The following is a 16609-nucleotide window of genomic DNA, read 5'->3' on the forward strand; positions in this document are numbered from 1 at the left end:
AACTGGGAGGGCGGTCGGGCAACTGCGTAGGACAAGGAGGGTGCAATATGAATAAGGGAAGAAGGCCAGCTGCATGATGGGGCTGGGGATGCGGTGTCAGAGCCAGGGAAGATAAATGTGGCATTTAGGGTGTACTACCAGGGACTTTATGAGGCAGACCTGGGAGGAGAGGAGGGGGCATGGGGCGGTTTCTGGACAAGCTGGAATTTCCCCAGGTGGAGGAAGCAAAAGAGGAGCCCATGGTGCTGAGGAAGGTGCTTGATAGTAATAGCAGTATGACATCGGGCAAGACCCCTGGGCCAGATGGGTACCTGGCGGAATTTTATAAGGAATTTGCAACAGACCTGGCACCACATCTGTTGGAGATGTTTAATCATAGAATCATAGAATTTACAATGGAGAAGGAGGCCATTCGGCCTATCGGGTCTGCACTGGCTCTTGGAAAGAGCACCCTACTTAACCCCACATCTCCACCCTATCCCCGTAATCCTGCAACCCCATCTAACCTAAGGGCAATTTGGCATGGCCAATCCACCTAACCTGCACATCTTTGGACTGTGTGAGGAAACTGGAGCACCCGGAGGAAACCCATGCAGACACAGGGAGAACATGCAGACTCCACACAGACAGTGACCCAAGCGGGAATCGAACCTGGGACCGTGGCGCTGTGATGCCATAGCGTTAACCACTATGCTACCATGCTGCCCACATGAAGGACTGGAGAAGGGGGAGTTGCTGGACGGTGATGAAGGCAGTAATCACACTAATCCCGAAAAAGGGGAAGGGCCCGGTGGAATGTGGTTCCCCATGGTAGGCTCATTCAGAAAGTTAGGGGGCATGGGTTACAGGGAGATTTAGCTGTCTGGATACAGAATTGGCTGGCCAAAAGAAGACAGCGAGTGGTAGTGGATGGAAAGACAGCAAGTGGTAGTGGATGGAAAGTATTCCGCCTGGAGGTCGGTGACCAGTTGATCCCGCAAGGATTTGTTCTGGGGCCTCTGCTCTTTGTGGTTTTTATAAATGACTTGGATGAGGAAGCGGAATGGTGGGTTAGTAAGTGTGCCGATGACACGAAGGTTGGGGAAGTTGTAGATAGTGTTGAGGGTTGTTTCAGGTTACAACAGGACATTGACAGGATGCACAGCAGGGCTGAGAAGTGGCAGATGGAGTTCAACCTTGATAAATGTGAAGTGATTCATTTTGGAAGGTTGAATTTGAATGCTGAATACAGGGTTCAAGGCAGGATTCTTGGAAGCATGCAGGAACAGAGGGATCTTGGGGTCCATGTACATAGATCCCTCAAAGTTGCCACCCAGGTTGATAGGGTTGTTAAGAAGGTGTATGGTTGTTGGCTTTAACAGGGGGATTGAGTTTAAGAGCCGCAAGGTTTTGCTGCAGCTTTATAAAGCCCTAGTTAGACCACACTTGGAATATTGTGTCCAGTTCTGGTCGCCTCAATATAGGAAGGATGTGGATGCTTTGGAGAGGGTACAGAGGAGATTTACCAGGATGCTGCCTGGACTGGAGGGCATGTCTTATGAAGAAAGGTTGAGGGAGCTAGGGCTTTTCTCACTGGACCGAAGAAGGCAGAGAGGTGACTTGATAGAGGTGTACAAGGTGATGAGATGCATGGATAGAGTGGATAGTCAGAGACTTTTCCCCAGGGTGGAAACGGCTGTCGCGAGGGGCCATAATTTTAAGGTGATTGGAGGAAGGTATTGGGGAGATGTCAGAGATAGGTTCTTTACACAGAGAGTGGTGGAAATGTGGAATGCACTGCCAGCAGAGGTAGTGGAGTCAGAGTCATTAGGGACATTTAAGCGACTCTTAGACAGGCACATGGGCAGCAGTAAATTGAAGGGTGTATGTTAGGTCGATCATAGATTAGGATAAATGGGTGGCACAACATCGTGGGCTGAAGGGCCTGTACTGTGCTGTACTGTTCTATGTTCTAAATCACTATTGAACGCGGATGTGAAAGTATTGGCTAAGTTAGAACATAGAACAGTACAGCACAGAACAGGCCCTTCGGCCCTCGATGTTGTGCCGAGCAATGATCACCCTACTCAAACCCACGTATCCACCCTCCCCCCTTAACCTTACTTTTTTTTAGGACACTACGGGCAATTTAGCATGGCCAATCCACCTAACCCGCACATCTTTGGACTGTGGGAGGAAACCGGAGCACCCGGAGGAAACCCACGCACACACGGGGAGACTCCGCACAGACAGTGACCCAGCCGGGAATCGAACCTGGGACCCTGGAGCTGTGAAGCATTTATGCTAACCACCATGCTACCGTGCTGCCCCTGAGTTGTTGGCGGGGAGGATGGAAGAGCGTGTCCCGGGGCGGTGGCAGAAGATCAAACAGGTTTCGTGAAGGGCAGCTTGTGAGTAATACAAGACGGCTGTTGAATGTGGTGATGAATCCGTAGGGGGCTCTGGTACTGGAGGTGGTGGTATCCATGGATACGGAGAAAGCATTTAATCGGGTGGAGTGGCGGTATTTGTTCGAGGTTTTGGGAAGGTTTGGGTTTTTGCCGAGATTTGTGGCATGGGTACGGTTGCTGTATGTGGCGCTAAGAGCGAGGGTGAGGACAAATGATATGAGTGTAGCACAATGGTTGTTTAACCAGGGGCTGGTTTAGCTCACTCAGCTAAATCGCTGGCTTTTAAAGCAGACCAAGCAGGCCAGCAGCACGGTTCGATTCCTGTAACAGCCTCCCCGGACAGGCGCCGGAATGTGGCGACTAGGGGCTTTTCACAGTAACTTCATTGAAGCCTACTCGTGACAATAAGCGATTTTCATTTTTTAAATTTTCATGAGAAAAAACATGTCGAAAGTTATGCAGGTTAGATGCATTGGCCATGATCAATACACGGTGTTACGGGGATAGGGTGGGGTAATGGGCCCAGGTGGGGCGCTCTTTCAAAGGGTCAGTGCACACTTTATAGGTTGAATGGCCTTCTTCTGCACTATTAGGATTTTATTTCAAGTGGGATTCTTTCAACCTTATTGCCGTGGTGACATATCAGGAAGACTAAATCAACAGATATTTGTGTAACATCCTTAACTATGAGTCAGCAAAATAGGTTCTGAACAAATACAATTCTCACCAAAATATTTATTTTCAAGAAATCACTTGGAGGAACATAAGAATGGGAGTTGGCAATGGAGAAGGTATCAGTTTGTAGTAAATGGGGTTTCCCTTTATTTAAAGAACCGTTTAACTGTTAATTGAAAAGCAATTTTCTGTGATGTTAATGTATTTAATCCTGTTTTAATAATGAAGTCTATTTTAATATAAAAGATACTTATTGGTCAGAGCCATCCACCTGGGGTGAAGTATTCTTTCCTCACAGGTCTACAAATCAAAAGAAAATACTGGAGGTTCTTATCCAGTGTCCTAACAAATGTTGAGGTCTGGTCCAGGATCTTAACACTATCTGTTCCTTTTAAAATATTGAAAACAAATCCATATTTGGACTACAACCCTAGTTTGTGCAATTTCTTCTTGTAATTTAACCCTTGGCATCTAGATATCATTCTGGTAAATCTACATTGCACCCTCTCCAAGGCAATATATCCTTCACTAGGTTTGGTGCTCCAGGTGCAATCTAATCACAACTCCGTACAGTTGCAACGGTATTCCATTGTTCCATTGTATAATAATAATGCTTAATATTATGGCTCAAAGAAATCATAAATTATACTTACTTTCTTACCATGTAGAGATCCCCACTCGTATTGAACTGTGGCCTCTGTACAATTACAGTTCCAGGGTATGGGCTGGGTTTCACACTTGAAGGACTAAACAATTGCATTCCAAAAGGACCATGATTCATCACTTGGTGGGGTACCATGTGGTTGGAAGTTGAAGTTATCACTGAACGTACACGCAGTAGTTGTGGATTGTATGGCTGGCCATAAGGCAGTCTCTGTACATTATGAGATGGAGCATTAGCATAAAGTGCAGGGTGTGGAATGTGATGTGAATAAATTCCGCTGGTCATTTGACTAGTATCATAAGCTGCAGAAACTGGATGAATCACCTTTTGCCTTTTAGTTGCAGTTTGGCCATCAAGATCTAAATAGTCTTGCTCTCTGCCGTGTTTACTAGCTCTTTCAACATTGCTTCCTATCTTGGAAGCCGCTACTCTTCTCTCTGATGCCTCGTTTTTCTGCTTCTTTACTGAAGCCTCATGTAACAGTTTGCATTCATCTCTTTCTGGTGCTCGTTGTTCAGAATACATGTCAGTTCGTTCCCTCGGATTTGCCTGGGATTGCCCAGTGCCCTCTCTTAAGAACATGAGCGGCGATTGGCTGTACAAACCAGGCTGCCCTGTAAGGTAACCCCTATCAGACATTAGAGCAGACTGAATTGATTGTTGCGGATGATAGCCAAGATTGTTCATGCGAGTGGAGATTTGCTGTTCCGTCGGATGCTGATAAAAATGAGAGGCCTGCCCCTGCATCGGATGAACTACCATAAGATGAGGGGAGGGCTGGACAAATGAATGAGCCGATGCCAGGTTCTCGGGATTACAACCCAGATAGTGCATGTAAGCAGACATTGGCCCAAATTGATGCCTTGTGTCAGGGCGAGCAACAAATACAGTTGGGTTCCTCTGTTGAATGCTGCCAACAGTTTCACTGCTACCATTGGGAAGGTCTGAATGAGCTTCTGCATTGTTTGCTAATGTTAGTCTCAGATTTTCTACGGATTTGGGATCTTTCATGCCATGCTTTCCACCGATGGTCAAATTATTTGACAATACCAAATTCTGTCCTCCACTTAAATTGCAATCTTCAGAGTCTTTTTCTCCAACTGCATTGCTTTGAAATAATTTCTGTTCCTTGTTAAGTTCTGCATTCCCACCAAGTCTCTCCGATTCTGCACTCTTTCCTGTAGTGTCTTGCTGAAGTAGGTTAGCAGCTGCTGAGGTACTTAAAGGAGTTGCTTTATTGGAAGCAGGTTCCTTGCTCATCAAATAATGATGCTGATCTGTAGAAAACAAATTTCTGTAAGCAGCTCGTTCTTGAGATGCATCTGTAGAGATATAAAACAAAAGAATTAGTACAAGATTTACCTTACTAAATCAAGGAAGTCAATTTTACGCCACCCAGATAAACAGCTGAACAGATAGCCAAAGAAGAAAATTATGTTACGGAAATGCAAAATTTAAACTTGTTCAAACAGTTAAACTAAAACGTTGTACTGTATGAATTCATAACATTTATGTACATCTGGAATGTACTCTACCTCTAATAAAAGCAGACTACCTTTCTTCTGTAATTCTAAACGTTTACGGTTTGCAGTGAGATATATGAAGAGTTTGCAAAAATGTTCTGTTGAGATTCGCTAGACATTTCAGACAAGACTATGTTTATAAATGATGTTTTGTCTAAATTTCCTAATCCTTAAAATCATGGTCTTTGAACAGTGTTCATGGGTGAATGAAATGCATATATGGAGGCTTAGAGAACTCCAGGTCAGATGAGTAATTTTTAAACATTGAGGATTAGATTTTAAAAGGGTGCTGCGGTCCCTGCCTCCCCAGCTAAAGGTTGGCGGAAAGCCTGTCCATGGGAAGAATCCTGTCATTTAATGGTCAATTGACCATTAATAGGCTGGAGGTAGGTTGTGGTAGTATGACTAGAGGTATTACGGTAACTAGCAATGCCGAGACACCATTGGTGGAGAAGGCTCGCTGCTCATTGGCCCAATGGTATGTAACACTAGTCACCCATTGGTTAGAGTTGTAAAATAGCTCCGCCCTGTATTCCCCACAGCTTCCTTTCTGTACCCAGGGCCGGCTCAAGGCACCGGCAACTCGGGCAGTCGCCCGGGGCGCTAGGGGGCGCCAGAGACTCGGGTCCCGCGCATGCGCAGTTGGGCCGGTGCCAACCAGCGCATGCGCGGTGGCCGCCCTCCCCCAGGGCGGCCCCCCCCGCCCCGCCCCCCCTGCTTGGTCCGCTCACCCCCCCCCCCGGTCCGTTCCCCCCGCCCCCCCCCTCAGGTCCGCCTCCCGCCCCCCCCCCCCTCGGCCCCCCCTCTCTCGGCCCCGCGCCCCCTCTCTCAGTCCCGCCCCCCCCCCACTCGGCCCAGCCCCCGCCCCCTCTCGGCCCCCCGCCCCCTCTCGGCCCCCCCCCCCAAGGGCGCCGAAGTTCAGCTTGCCCGGGGCGCCAGCAACCCTAGGGCCGGCGCTGTCTGTACCTGAGCTGCTGGGGAAACATCTTGTCTATTAAAGCCTTCAGTTTCGGACTACAACCTCACTTCTGTGGTCAATTGATAGTGCATCAATTTAATAGACAAGATTTTAAAGGATGGAGCTCCGCATCAAGCCGGAGTGTCTACAACGTAGCCCCCACACAGCTATCGCAGCAGCAACCTTTAAGCACTGGTTAGCATGTTTCAATGGCTACCTCGGCACAGCAGAAAGCACACCTACGAGGGAGTAGAAACTGCAGATCTTGCACTCGAGAGTGGGCCCGGACATCTACACGCTCATCGTACGCTACTGACTACAATTCCGCAATGGAACTATTCAAAGGACATTATATCCGCCGAGTAAACCAAGTCTACGCCCGGCACCTACTGGCAACGAGACGGCAGAGCCCTGGTGAGTCACTAGACGAGTTCGATCGTGCGCTCCTCGTACTAGGGAGGAACTGCAGCTGCCTACAAGTTTCGGCTAAGAACATACTGAACTATTGATCCGGGATGCTTTTGTTTCGGGTATGCAGTCCCCACAAATCTGCCAGAGACTGCTTGAGAAAGAAACTCTGGGCCTCAAGGAGGCACAGGCCCTCGCCGACTCACTGGACGTGGCCTCCCGAAACACCCGCGCGGCGGCCCACTGGGCAGTGTGGAATTCCCCCTCAGCGGACTCTGAATCGCCTCAGGCCTGCGCTGCGAGACGCACCGGCAACCCTGATGGGTCCCGTTGCTATTTCTGCGGGCAGGTGAAACACCCCCGACAGCGCTGCCTAGCCCGTTCGGCAACGTGTTAGGGGTGCGGCAAAAAGGGCCATTTCATGGCAGTCTGCCAGGCCCGGGCGGTCGCTGCGGTCCCGGGCGGCGAGTGCGGATCGCCGCTCCAACCCTCTCCACGGGCCCCGTACGGCCCACGAATATCGCCAGCTTCCTCCCCCAGCGCCACGTGGGGCCTCCAGGCGCCGCCATCTTGCTCTGCCGACGCCACGTGCGGGGGATGGGCGCAAGGATAAGGATAAATGCGTATTTAGCACCGACCGCCTAGCCATCCTCGGCTATGTAGTGCGAAATGGAGTGATAGGCCCCGAACCGGAATGCATGCGCCCCCTTATGGAGTTCCCCCTCCGTCACTGCTCCAAGGCCCTGAAGCGCTGCCTCGGGTTCTTCTCTTGCTACGCTCAGTGGGTCCCCAACTACGCCGACAAAGCCCGTCCTCTTATCAAAACAACTACTTTCCCCCTGTTGAAGGAGGCCCCCCAAGCCTTCAGCCGCATCAAAGCAGACATTGCAAAGGCCACGATGCGCGCCATCGACGAGTCCCTCCCCTTCCAAGTTGAGAGCAACACATCCAACGTAGCTCTGGTGGCCACCCTCAACCAAGCGGGTAGACCCATGGCCTTCTTCTCACGTACCCTCCATGCTTCCGAAATCCGCCACTCCTCGGTCGAGAAGGAAGCACAGGCTATAGTAGAAGCTGTGCAACATTGGAGGCATTACCTGGCCGGCAGGAGTTTTACCCTCCTCACGGACTAAACGGTCGGTAGCTTTCATGTTCGACAATGCACAGCGGGGCAAGATAAAGAACGGTAAGATCTTGCGGTGGAGGATCGAATTATCCACCTATAACTACGAGATCCTGTATCGTCCCGGGAAGCTAGATGAGCCTCCTGATGTCCTGTCCCCGCGGCACATGTGCCAACGCACAAGTGGACCGCCTCCGAGCCCTTCACGAGGACCTCTGCCACCCGGGGTCACTCGTTTCTTCCATTTCGTGAAGACTCGCAACCTGTCCTACTCCATCGAGGAGGTCAGGACAGTCACTAGGAACTGCCACATCTGCGCGGAGTGCAAGCCGCACTTCTACCGTCCGGAGAAAGCGCATCTGCCCTTTGAACACCTCAGCATGGACTTCAAAGGTCCCCTCCCCTCTACCAACCGCAACACATACTTCCTCAACGTGATTGACGTACTCCTGCTTCCCGTTCGCCATCCCCTGCCCCGACATGACCACAACCACCATCATCAAAGCCTTCCACAGCACTTTTTCCCTGTTCGGATTCCCCGCCTACATACACAGTGATAGGGGGCCCTCCTTTATGAGTGACGAACTGCGCCAATTCCTGCTTAGCAAGGGCATTGCCTCGAGCAGGACGACCAGTTACAACCCCCAGGCTAACGGACAGGTTGAGAGGGAGAACGGAACGGTCTGGACGACCGTTCTACTGGCCCTACGGTCCAGGAATCTCCCGGTCCCCTGCTGGCAGGTGTTCCTCCCAGACACCGTCCACTCCATCTCTGCTCTGCACTGCAACTAACCAAACACCTCACGAACGTCTCCTTGTCTTCCCTAGGAAGTCCTCCACAGGGACCTCGCTCCCGACCTGGCTGGCAACCCCCGGGCCCATCCTGCTCCGGAAACACATACAGGCGCACAAGTCGGACCCGTTGGTCGAGAGGGTCCATCTATCCATGCTTTTAAAAAAAAATTTAGATTAGCCAATTATTTTTTCCAATTAAGGGGCAATTTAGCGTGGCCAATCCACCTACTCTGCACATTTTTGGGTTGTGGGGGCGAAACCCACGCAGACACGGGGAGAATGTGCAAACTCCACACGGACAGTGACCCAGAGCCGGGATCGAACCTGGGACCTCAGCGCCGTGAGGCGGTTGTGCTAACCACTAGGCCACAGTGCTGCCCATCTACTCCATGCTAACCCCCAGGACACGTACGTGGAGTACCCCGACGGCCGACAAGACACAGTCTCCCTACGGGACCTGGCGCCCGCCGGATCCCCTCCCTCGCTACCAGCCCCCCCCCCCCCCCCCCCCCCCCCCCGGCGCACCTCACTGTCGCCCCCTGCCCTGGACAACCGTTTTTCCCACCAGCCCTGCCTGGACCCCCCACCCACTGCTGCACTTTACAGACGCTCCCTTCCCTGGTCAGTCAACCTCCCCACCAGCGCCATCTAGAGGTCTGGACGCCCCTTCCCCGGGTCGGCCACCCTCACCAGCGCCATCTAGGGGTGTTGAAGCATCTACAGGGACTGGATCCTCGCTTCCGGAGTCACAGGCGCCTGCACCTCCACTGACGTTTCCGCCGAACGCAAAGGACAACCAAGGCCCCCGACCGTCTGATTGTGTCACCATGAACTGTAAATAGACTTTTAATGTGACATGTACATGGCCAATTGTGAAATTGCAAAACTGTATTATGTCTTTGTAAATAGTTATGGGCCAGTGGGCAGACGCAGTACGAGAGTAGTGCAGTACCTCAACACTAGTCATACTACCAGTATGCTATTCAACTCTTGCGGACCACCAGTTATGGTCAAGCGACCAAGCCGCCACCAACCAACCCCCCCCCCCCCCCCCCCGGATTCCTTTTTCAACAGGGGGTGAATATGGTAGTATGACTAGAGGTATTACGGTAACTAGCAATGCCGAGGCACCGTTGGCGGAGAAGGCTCGCTGCTCATTGGCCCAAAGGTATGTAACACTAGTCATCCATTGGTTAGAGTTGTATGGTAGCTCCGCCCTGTAAGGCGGGGTATAAGAGCCCGTGTATTCCCCACAGCTTCCTTTCTGTACCCGAGCTGCTGGGGAAACATCTAGTCTATTAAAGCCTTCAGTTTCGGACTACAACCTCGCTTCTGTGGTCAATTGATAGTGCATCATAGGTTTATGTGCCATGCGGCAGCAGTGGTCACTGCTGGGATTACTAGCATTCACCAATTGAGACCGTCACTGGAACCGGACATTAAGAGTAAAGCGATTTTACTGGGGTCAGGCTGACAGACCCCAATGAGGGAGGTGGAGGCTGGAACTGAGGAGCTAGAGGCGGATTGCAAAGGGGGCAATGTGATCTTGGGATGGGGATTGCATCCTGTGGACATGATCTTAGTCTTCCCCCACCTCTCCTGCCCGACACTAACCCACTCAGCAAAAGTTGCTGGACTTTCCAAATGGCATGGCCTCCCACTGCCCTGGATAAAACAGCAAAGAAGGCATGATGAGGTCTAAGAGCTTCAATAGGCCTAAAGGCAGGCAGGTGTGCATGATGCCTAAACCATCCCCATAAAATCCCATTCTGGTCAGGGACGGGTGGGTAAACAGCAGGAAGGTTGGATTATACATGCCTTACCCTCTGTTTCAAACCAGTCAATGTGGAGTGAATTTGCTCCATCATCTGTTTCTACAGAGCAGACACATTAATTTAACATTATTTCACAGATATGGACAGATACATGGATAGGAAAGGTTTAGAAGGATATGGGCCAAATGCAGGCAAATGGGGTTAGCTTAGTTGGACTCTTTGGTTGGCATGGACCAGTTTGGTTGGAGGGGCCTGTCTCCATGCCATAGATTCTATTAAATTCCAGATGTCAAACATACCAGAGGGCTGCAGGAAAGAGCAGGGGAGTGGGATAGATTGTATGTGGTGGCTCTTTCAAAGCGATGGCAGAGGCATGAATGGTCTCTTCTCTGCTGTAAGGTCCTTTGAAAGCAGATATACCTGGAAGCATTTTATGCAGTGTGCATGTATTTTGAATTATGTCAGTGGTATGTCTCGCACTCTCATTCCTGTGGTGGTGGTTGGGGGGGTCGGGTAATGCCCCTACTTGTCAGCAGGGTGGGGCTGCAGGATTTCCGTTGTGGGGGGGAGGGGGGGCATGTTGAGTGTGTGGCCCAATGTTATGATTTAGAATGGAATCCCTTGCGCTCCCCGCCACGTACTTCCTGCCAGCGCAAACCAGAAGTGATTCAGCTCCAGTGGGAGAACATTGACTCCCAAACAGAGAATCCAGCCCTAAATCATTCTTGCTGGGTTTCATGTGTTGGCAGTTGATATATAAAATTCAAAGAGTCATTAGGAAGCTAAAGGCAGTAGTCTGCTTGTCCTTCCAAGATAAATTTCTGAGGAGTGCGCACAGGCTTCAAACTAGGAAATACCACATTCCCGTTTTTACTGGATACTGCATATGTCAAACATACCAATTAGTGCGAATGAAATGCTAAATTTCCAAACCTGCTAGATTGCATATTTCAGTCACTGGAAAGTCTGGGAAGAGACTTAGAAGTTATATTCCACATCTCAGCTCAAGAGTGTTCTGCTGGGCTTTTCTACAGATGTTGGATAGTCTCAAGTGTAATGAAACTTGCAGCAATGTCAGGAGGGCACAAAATGACTCTCCTCACAACTTAATGCTCCTCAGGGACTATTGCAGCCTCATTCCTCTCCAACTTAAAGGTCAGACTGGGAGGTTAAGCAGAATGCAACTGAAGCCTGTCTTCCCCTTTCTCCGTGATAATGTTTTACATTTCGCAAGTGTTTTATGAAAGGCAGCTAAGATTTGGAAATATTAGGTGGCCAAAAAAACTTCACATTTTATTGTGAAGATTTAAAAAAAAAAATCAGACAAATAGTTTAGTTATGAAATCAATTCTTACAACAGCCTATGGTATTAAAATGCGTTACCTTTAACAGGTGGTCTTTGAGAAGTTTGATCAAGACGATTTTGGGGAGATTTATGCATGTTAAAATCTGAAATTTGCTTGCAAGGTTGACATGGATGTAGTTCATTGTTCTCCACAGACACTCCACATGAGTTCGGTAAGGTCTCATTTTTAACAGGACTTCCAGTACCAATTGTTGAGTTGTTCGTTGCTGACAGATGGTTCTGCACAACAGGGTTTGCATGCTCCATTGATACTCCCCGTGGTGGCACAGAATTAGATTTTCCTTCTGCTTGTCTGTATTGAGCATGGTGACTGGAGTGGTACATGTATCCAGGCCATTCTGGTCCGTTAGTCTGATTTAAATCTGTCATGTGACAATCACTACTTTGTGTATTTGGGGATACAATTCTTTCTCTGTTTCCTTGTGCCGTTGGGACAGCAATAGATGAGTGGGAGCTGGGAGTTTCTGTCTCAGTCTGTGGAAGACTCAGATTTGTAGATCTATTTGGTCTACAGACAGGGGAATGTGTTGGTGCTTGGACATCAGTGGTGATAGCAGGCATAGCAGTATGCGGAGATCCATTTCCATGACCATTTGATGAAAGACTGGCTGTTTGTAAACTGGCAGAATTAGATTCAGTTGATGCAGGTGTCCCATTCATCAACATTTGTTGCTAAAAGGGAAAGAGAAAGTTTATGAAACAGAAAACAAAGAAAACTTAAATGGACATAAAATTCTTCAACGGTTACAGAATAAAGACAACTTCAAAGGCCATCTCATGGATTTCTTTATTTTTATGTTGCTATCAGATGGAGTAATCCCTTCTAAAGTGGGTACAGGAGTAGAGGGACCTGGGCATATATGTGCATGAGTCATTGAGAGTGGCATGACACGTTGAGAGAATGGTTAGTAAATCATTTTAAAATATTTTTTCATGGGATGTGGGCGTGACTGACCAGATCAGCGTTCATTGTCCATCCCCAACTGTCCTTGTGAATGTGGTGTTGAGCTGCCTTCTTGAACTGTAGTCCATTTGGTGTAGGTACACCCACAGTGCTGTTAGGGAGGGAGTTCCAGGATTTTAACCGCCCTCTGATTGGGTTAGCAGCTCTTATAGAGACAGGCCGTCCCCAGAAAAATGCCATTCCAGGGTCCCACACCGTGATGGAGGGGGGTGGCATCCTGCTTTTGGCCCCAGTGGCGAGACTTCCAACGCCTTCAAAAAAATTCAGTCCTTGGATATTTTATGATTTGAGACAACTTTGGGTCAGCTCATTACATTTGCAGTATTTAAAATACTTCTTTATAATTAATATGTTTTGCATTACTCCAAAAACTTATTTTAAAAAACCATCCCCAGACCATTTCTGAGTTAATGGCTACCTCAGATCTGCAATGCAGAAAGCTTAAGAACAAGTTATGGTCAATCCAGCCTCACAAGTGCTCTTACTCATTCTGAAATAATACGGTTCAGCGAGAGAAAAAGATAGAGCTCGTCCTCGATTATAACACAATTTAATACTAAATCAATCTTTCCTTATTTTCCAAGTTCTTGGCTCTTCTTTATAACAAAAATAAATACAGCTTTCTTGCTGTTAAGTTCACATTCTCATCACCATGAAAGTGAGGGATGTCAGCTCCCAGGAATGAAACACTTTACATCTTCCAGGTCAGTTATATCAGGCAATGGGTTCAAAGTTAAGCTCACAATATTCTGCCTCAATAAATGTGCTTCAGAAAAGCACACTTGCCATGAAGAGATGAATCTCTCCCTTTGCCACAACAGCCTGCATTACAACCTCTCTTCAGAGAGATTGTCAATTAGTGCTGAATTGTGGCACAGAGAAACTTAACTGAGATTTTCCCAACTTTAACAGAAAGAAGAGGCTTCATGTAAATCAGACTGGAATAAATTCCAACGTGAAACAATAGCAGGCAACTCACTGTCTCACCCAGCCGAAACATTATATTTCCAATATCAATATTCCACTTACCAGTGCTTTTATTTCGATACATTTTTTTTTATTGGAATTTTTTACAGAAAATATAACAAAAAGTATAGCAAAAAGCAGTAATATGCAACAAACAGCCCCATAACACCCACAATTCCCCCCATACCGTAACATCACATGTATCACATTCCCCCACCCCCCCCCCCAAACAAGAGAACTTAACCATAAATTAAAATTAGATAAATCAAATTTAAATAAAATAAGCTAACATAATCAACGTCCCCCCCCCACCCACCCCCCAACCCCCTCACCCACCCCCCAACCCCCCCCCCCCCCAACCCCCCCCCCCCCCCCACCCCCGGGTTGCTGCTGCTACTGTCCCAGTACCCTATCGTTGAGCCAGAAAGTCGAGGAAAGGTTGCCACCGCTTAAAGAACCCTTGCACCGATCCTCTCAGGGCGAATTTAACCTTCTCAAGCTTAATGAAGCCCGCCATGTCATTGATCCAGGTCTCCACGCTTGGGGGCCTCGCGTCCTTCCACTGTAGCAAAATCCTTCGCCGGGCTACTAGGGACGCAAAGGCCAGCACACCGGTCTCTTTCGCCTCCTGCACTCCCGGCTCTACCCCAACCCCAAAGATCGCGAGTCCCCATCCTGGCTTGACTCTGGATCCCACCACCCTTGACACCGTCCTCGCCACCCCCTTCCAGAACTCCTCCAATGCCGGGCATGCCCAGAACATATGGGCATGGTTCGCTGGACTCCCCGAGCACCTGGCACACCTATCTTCACCCCCAAAGAACCTACTCATCCTCGTCCCAGTCATGTGGGCCCTATGCAGCACCTTGAATTGGATGAGGCTAAGCCGCGCACACGAGGAGGAAGAATTTACCCTCTCCAGGGCATCAGCCCATGTCCCGTCTTCGATCTGTTCCCCCAGTTCCCCCTCCCACTTCGTTTTCAGCTCCTCTACTGACGCCTCTTCCTTCTCCTGCATAAGCTTGTAGATATCGGATATCTTCCCCTCCCCGACCCAGACCCCCAAGAGCACCCTGTCACTCACCCCCTTCGCGGGGAGCGCAGGGAATCCCTCCACCTGCCGTCTAGCAAATGCCTTTACCTGCAGATATCTAAACATGTTTCCCGGCGGGAGCCCAAATTTCTCTTCCAACTCCCCCAGGCTCGCAAACCTTCCGTCGATAAACAGGTCCTTCAGCTGTCTAATGCCCGCTCTATACCATCCCCGAAATCCCCCATCCATGTTCCCCGGGTATTTCGATACATTTTAACTAGCAAATTTAAAAAAAAAAGTTTTGCTTTGTAATGACATTGCTTAGTTGCTTTGATGCAGGAACAAGGTGTCAAAACAATTTGGTGGCATATTAACAGTTCTAACTTGAAAATCTATTAAATTATTTCAATGGATAGAGGCCATCTCACAGAATTCCTTGCATTTTTTTTTTTAAAGCTACTGTAGTCCAAGAGTGCCCAGGATATTGATATGCCTTAGACTATACCTGCATCCGATACTGCTGCTGAAATCGTTTCCGTATTGGTTCCATAACAGTCCGTCCTGGTAATCGAGGAGCCTGAAGCTGATGAATGACTTCAGAACTTGGGTGTGGGCCATTGGTTGAATTTTGCTATATGTCAAATAAAATGTGATTTAGTAGTCAGAGGTAGAATCAAATCAAGCACAATGACCAGGAAAATCTGTACTCCCTTTCATGCTTTTGTTCATTAGACAATCTCCCGCAATGCGCCTCTACTTCATTTGCTGTGTGATGTTATAGAGTCATAGATGTTTACAGCATGGAAACAGGCTCATTGGCCCAGCTGGTCCATGCCGCCCAGTTTGGCACAATCTTACTGACAAGTTTTGCCCCACCGCATCAACGCCACCAAAACAGTTTATTTTATTAGCCCTGGAATTGAGTGGCTAAATGATTACATTTAGTGTTAATCTGATCCTTGGCACCATCCAGCTTCACAGAATGCACCACTTTAAATCATCCTGGCTGTTTATTTAGTCCAAGCTAAATGGAAGATTATTATTTTCTCCATTGTTCTTATTGATGACAGTTCAGAATACCCTGTGCAGTGATTCAAAGACTAAATTATGTTTTTGATACTGCACTGTGACAAAGACTGGAAGTCCCATGTTCCATTGTCAGCCAATAGCAACATTCATGCTGTGATCGGTGGTAATTTTTTGAAACTCCAAGCATAGCACAAGGCCAGATACTAGGCTTGGGAGAGGGAGGATTTGGAAGAAGGATAAGAATTTAAAATGAAAAGCAACAAAAGAATATGCACTCAGCAGCCGAATATAAAGTAGCACTGAATGTTGTTGTGGGAGTAGGCCTGACAGCCTGGACTGTCCTGCTACACAAATTAAGTGATAAAGAATAAGCAAGAGGAGAATAAAAGGTGAAGCAAGCGGGAAAATATTCAGCAAGTCAATGGAAGAATAATATGACTTCGCTTAAAATATGGACTGGATTTTGTGGTCAACAGTGAGGCAACAGCACCCACCACCGACCTCAAAAAAGCCTGCCCACAAATATCTATCAATATCTGTAGCATGCATTTCCAAAATCTGGTATTCTGCAAATATAAAATTAGCTTTTTATGGCCAGTGAGGGTGTTGAGCAGTAATTATGAAATTACTGCTCCATTAAAGCTCCATTAAAACTCCAGTTACACTTCATCAAGGTGCAGTTTTTTCAAGTTTTCTTTTACAGTGAGACTAACAGTGTAAAAGTGGAAGTCCTTTGATTCATAGGTTTCCCATTGAGAAGACATTCCTACCCTATGGAGAAGCATAGGATTATAGTCAGTGACCTCTGGATTTATATCTGTGCATGTAAAGACTCCTGAGGTTGCTGTCAGTTTCAATTGAGTAATGGACAGCGAATGCCAAACAGTTTTGTCGTCATTACCATTATAAAATCCTAGCCTAGTGTTAATTTTAATTTTTA

The 16609-nt window shown here is 48.1% G+C and overlaps 1 protein-coding gene across 6 annotated transcripts in view; it reads right to left on the reverse strand.

Moving 5' to 3' along the window:
* Positions 1-16609, reverse strand: part of LOC119971760 — a 131127-nt gene that overhangs the window by 13025 nt on the left and 101493 nt on the right. For all 6 annotated transcript variants that reach the window (XM_038807823.1, XM_038807822.1, XM_038807824.1 and 3 more), the window contains 3 exons: positions 15146-15271; positions 11695-12349; positions 3719-5051 (listed from right to left, as the gene is read on the reverse strand). In XM_038807823.1, coding sequence (XP_038663751.1) covers positions 3719-5051; positions 11695-12349; positions 15146-15271 — 2114 coding nt within the window. The remainder of the gene's footprint in view (positions 1-3718; positions 5052-11694; positions 12350-15145; positions 15272-16609) is intronic.

The sequence above is a fragment of the Scyliorhinus canicula genome, chromosome 9 (assembly GCF_902713615.1).
Source record: "Scyliorhinus canicula chromosome 9, sScyCan1.1, whole genome shotgun sequence".
NCBI classification, from domain to species: domain Eukaryota; kingdom Metazoa; phylum Chordata; class Chondrichthyes; order Carcharhiniformes; family Scyliorhinidae; genus Scyliorhinus; species Scyliorhinus canicula.